The sequence below is a fragment of the Silene latifolia genome, chromosome Y (assembly GCF_048544455.1).
Source record: "Silene latifolia isolate original U9 population chromosome Y, ASM4854445v1, whole genome shotgun sequence".
Classification (NCBI taxonomy): Eukaryota; Viridiplantae; Streptophyta; class Magnoliopsida; order Caryophyllales; family Caryophyllaceae; genus Silene; species Silene latifolia.
The window spans coordinates 12,171,780-12,175,157 of NC_133538.1; the positions used below are offsets into that span (position 1 = coordinate 12,171,780).

The 3,378-nt window shown below is 43.7% G+C and overlaps 1 protein-coding gene across 1 annotated transcript; it reads right to left on the reverse strand.

The window, feature by feature from the left end:
- Positions 1–1,626: 1,626 nt before the first annotated feature.
- LOC141627604 (uncharacterized) lies at positions 1,627–2,193 on the reverse strand. Its single transcript, XM_074440838.1, has one exon. The coding sequence runs from the start codon at positions 2,191–2,193 to the stop codon at positions 1,627–1,629; it is 567 nt and encodes a 188-aa protein (XP_074296939.1).
- Between the last annotated feature and the right edge of the window lie 1,185 nt (positions 2,194–3,378).

Below are 3,378 nucleotides of genomic sequence, written 5' to 3' on the forward strand. Positions count from 1 at the left end.
CACCCCCAAAGTATACACAGGTCTTCAAAGGGTTAGCAGTAAGCCCAGAGAGATCAGCAAAGTTACTGAGGCAGGTAGCAACAGTAGTTACAGAGGGAAGGTCTCCTCTAGTAAACACCAAAAGATTGTTTGCAAACACTAAGTGTGTAAGGTGGAGCTTAACACACTTAGGGTGGTAAGAAAATCCAAGAGAGGAAGGTAAACGTCTAAGCATTCTGGAAAGAACCTCCATAGAAAGGACAAAGAGATAGGGGGAAAGGGGATCCCCCTGTCTAAGTCCTCTCTTGCCCTTAAAGTAACCTTAAATCCCACCATTAATAGCAAGTGAAAAATAGGGCGTAGTGATACAAGCAAGTAGCCATTTCACAAACTAACAAGGGAATCCATAGAAGACAAGGCTATTCTTCAAAAATTCCCAGTTGACAGAGTCAAATGCCTTTCTTATATCCACCTTAATGAGACATCTAGGGGTTAATTTAGCCCTACTATACTTAGTAGTAAGCTCATGGGCTAGAGTAGAATTATCAAATAAGTTCATGTCCTTCACAAAAGCAGCCTGTTCCGAACCAATCAGAGTTGGAAGCACCACTTTCAGTCTATTAGCAAGCATTTTTCCTGATGATCTTGTATACAGTGGTGCAGCAAGAAAGAGGTCTATATTCCATAACCGTAGCTGGAGTCTCACACTTAGGAACAAGCACTAACAGAGTAGAGGTAGCTGCTTTGGGCAACTTACCCTTAGCAAAGAACTCTGCAACAGCCTCCTTAACATCAGACCCCACCACATTCCAAGCATCCAAGAAAAAGCTAGAATTATACCCATCCACCCCAGTACTCTTGTGCCTTCCTATAGATTTGAGGGCATCCATCAGTTCCTCATCTGAGAAAGGCTCCTCAAGAGAGTATTTCTGAGCCTCAGTTAAGGTTCCAGACTCAAAAAGTTCAGGAGGCAAGGGGTTAACATCAGTAGTGGCACCCAGGAGATTCTTGTAAAATTTGGTGAATGCATCCACCACCTCCAAGTGCCTAGTATATAGCTTACCCTCCTCATCCTTAATAGCCCCAATAGTATTTCTAGCTTTTCTTTCAGCTATCTTAGCATAAAAATATCTCGAGTTAGTGTCTGAAAGATTAGTGTGCAGTACCTTAGCCCGCTGCTTCAGAATACTCAACTCAACATGCCTCAAAGCAACATAAGAATGAGTTAAACTTTTAACCCTATCAGCCAGCATAGTGTTCATATTAGCACCCTCAAGCTGAACTTGACAGGCAACAAGTTCTTCTTGCTTTAACCCTCTGACTAATACCACTACACTCATCCCCATGAATAACCTTTAACCCTTTCTTAAGTTGCTTAAGTTTCTGGAACAGGATGCTAATTTTACCCCCATAGAAATGCGCAGACCAATACTTCTGCACACAAGGGAGGAAATTCTTGGACCTAGCCCAACTCTTCAAATATTTAAAAGCTTTCCTCTGAGGAGAAGCCCTACTCTGTACCTGAACCCACATGGGGGAGTGATCAGACACTCCAGCAGGCAGGAAGCAGGCAGTAGAGTTGATAGTAGTCAACTAGTTAGAGTTACCAAGAATCCTATCCAGCTTTGCCCATTTCAGGTGAGCCCCCTACCCATTATACCACGTGTAAGTTAGTCCAGTGGAAGGAAGATCAGTCAGGCCAAAAAGCTCCAGGCAATCTTTGAACTCCTCCATATCCCCATAATTAACCTGAGCACTCCCCTGCCTTTCCTCAGCAGAGAGTGTAACATTATAATCCCCAAGACAAATCCAAGGTAAGGAGACCCCCAGGGCAATACTTTGCAAAGAGTCCCACAGAGCTCTCCTCTGAGACCCCAGATTAAAAGCATATACAAAAGTGATCTCAAAAGTTTGCTTAGATATGCGGTGAAGCACTTGACAATGAATGTGCTGAGCTGACATCCCATATACCACTACACTAACTTTTGCAGGTACCCAAAACACCCAAATACGACCATTGGAATGGTATTTATTATTAGTAACTAAACTGAATCCAGCTAGTTTATTCTTCCAGACCAAGTTTATAGCATCCTCCTTAACATGAGTCTCAATCACAGCAGCAACATCCACTTTATTATTCAGCAAGAGAACCAAGACCTCCTGCTGTTTCAGAGGGTCATTTAGCCCCCTGATGTTCCAGGCAAGGACATTCATTGGGTGGGAATTGCTTGACCCCCACCAGGGTCAAGAGCATCCTCCACAAGTTCCTCATTATCCAGTTGTGTCACCTCATTATTCAGTTGTGTCACCTCTGTATGTTCTGCAACATCCTTAGCTAGCTCTTGAAACTAATTGCCTAAATTCACTGAGATCACCACCTTGGAGTGAGCTGCCTTGCTTTTTGAGTGTGGTCGACCTTGCCCTTCCCCATCCAGGTGAACAGCAGAGGGGTGTTCATCTCTTTCTGCTCAGCTGGTTTTTCCACAGTTGTTTCCAAGACCACAACCCCCTGTGTGGGCACCAAATTAACTACCTCAGTAGCAGGCACAACACTCTTGGGTTTGGGTTTGTACACTTTCTTTTTTCCAACTCTGCATTTGTCTTTAGTATGACCAATCTTCTTACATTGACTACAGAAATAAGCTACCCATTCGTACACCACTTTCTGCAAAATACGCCCCCTAAATGGAGTATTAAGCCATATAGCACCAGAAAGTTCCTTAGCAATGTCCACCTCAATGAGAACCCTAGCAAAAGCAAGTTTACTCTTCTCAGTAATAACCTCGTCAGCACAAATTGGCTTTCCTACTGAGCTAGAAACCTTACTCAGACCTGAGACAGACCAGAAACATAGGTCCAAATTAGGGAATAAGACCCAGATAGGGACTGTTGAGACATAAGTCAGTTCCTCCGCTATAGTAGGGCTCCAATCTTTGAAGACTAACGAGAAACCATTTAGATTCCACGACTCATTCTTAATCTTCATCATGTCCTCCTCATACAGAAAACGAAAATAATATCATCCCTTCGCAAAGTAGAGCACCTGGGGAGGGGTAACATGGTTCCAATTTTTACTAACCAAAGATTCCAGTTCCACCACAGAGGTTGTCTTGCCCAAAACCGTCCCCACGAGTGTATATTTCCAGTAATCAAGTTCTTCAGTTATGTCCGATTCCTCAATCGTGACCCCATTTTCATCAGGCTTAATGAAGGAAAGCGCCATACCTTTGTTCAGCGATGATTTTAGCGTTTGAGCATAAGATTTCCCTTGTGATTGTTCCTTAGTTTGACCCCCTTGTTTCGATCCCGAAGCTTCAGCATGAGTCACAACTTCTGCAATCGTAACCCTAGGAGGAATAGGCGGACCCGCAGGTTCCTCCTCCTCAGCCTCCACTATAG

Coding starts and splice junctions, on each gene's coding strand:
- LOC141627604 (XM_074440838.1), bottom strand. CDS start 2,193: ATGAATGTCCTTGCCTGGAACATCAGGGGGCTAAATGACCCTCTGAAA.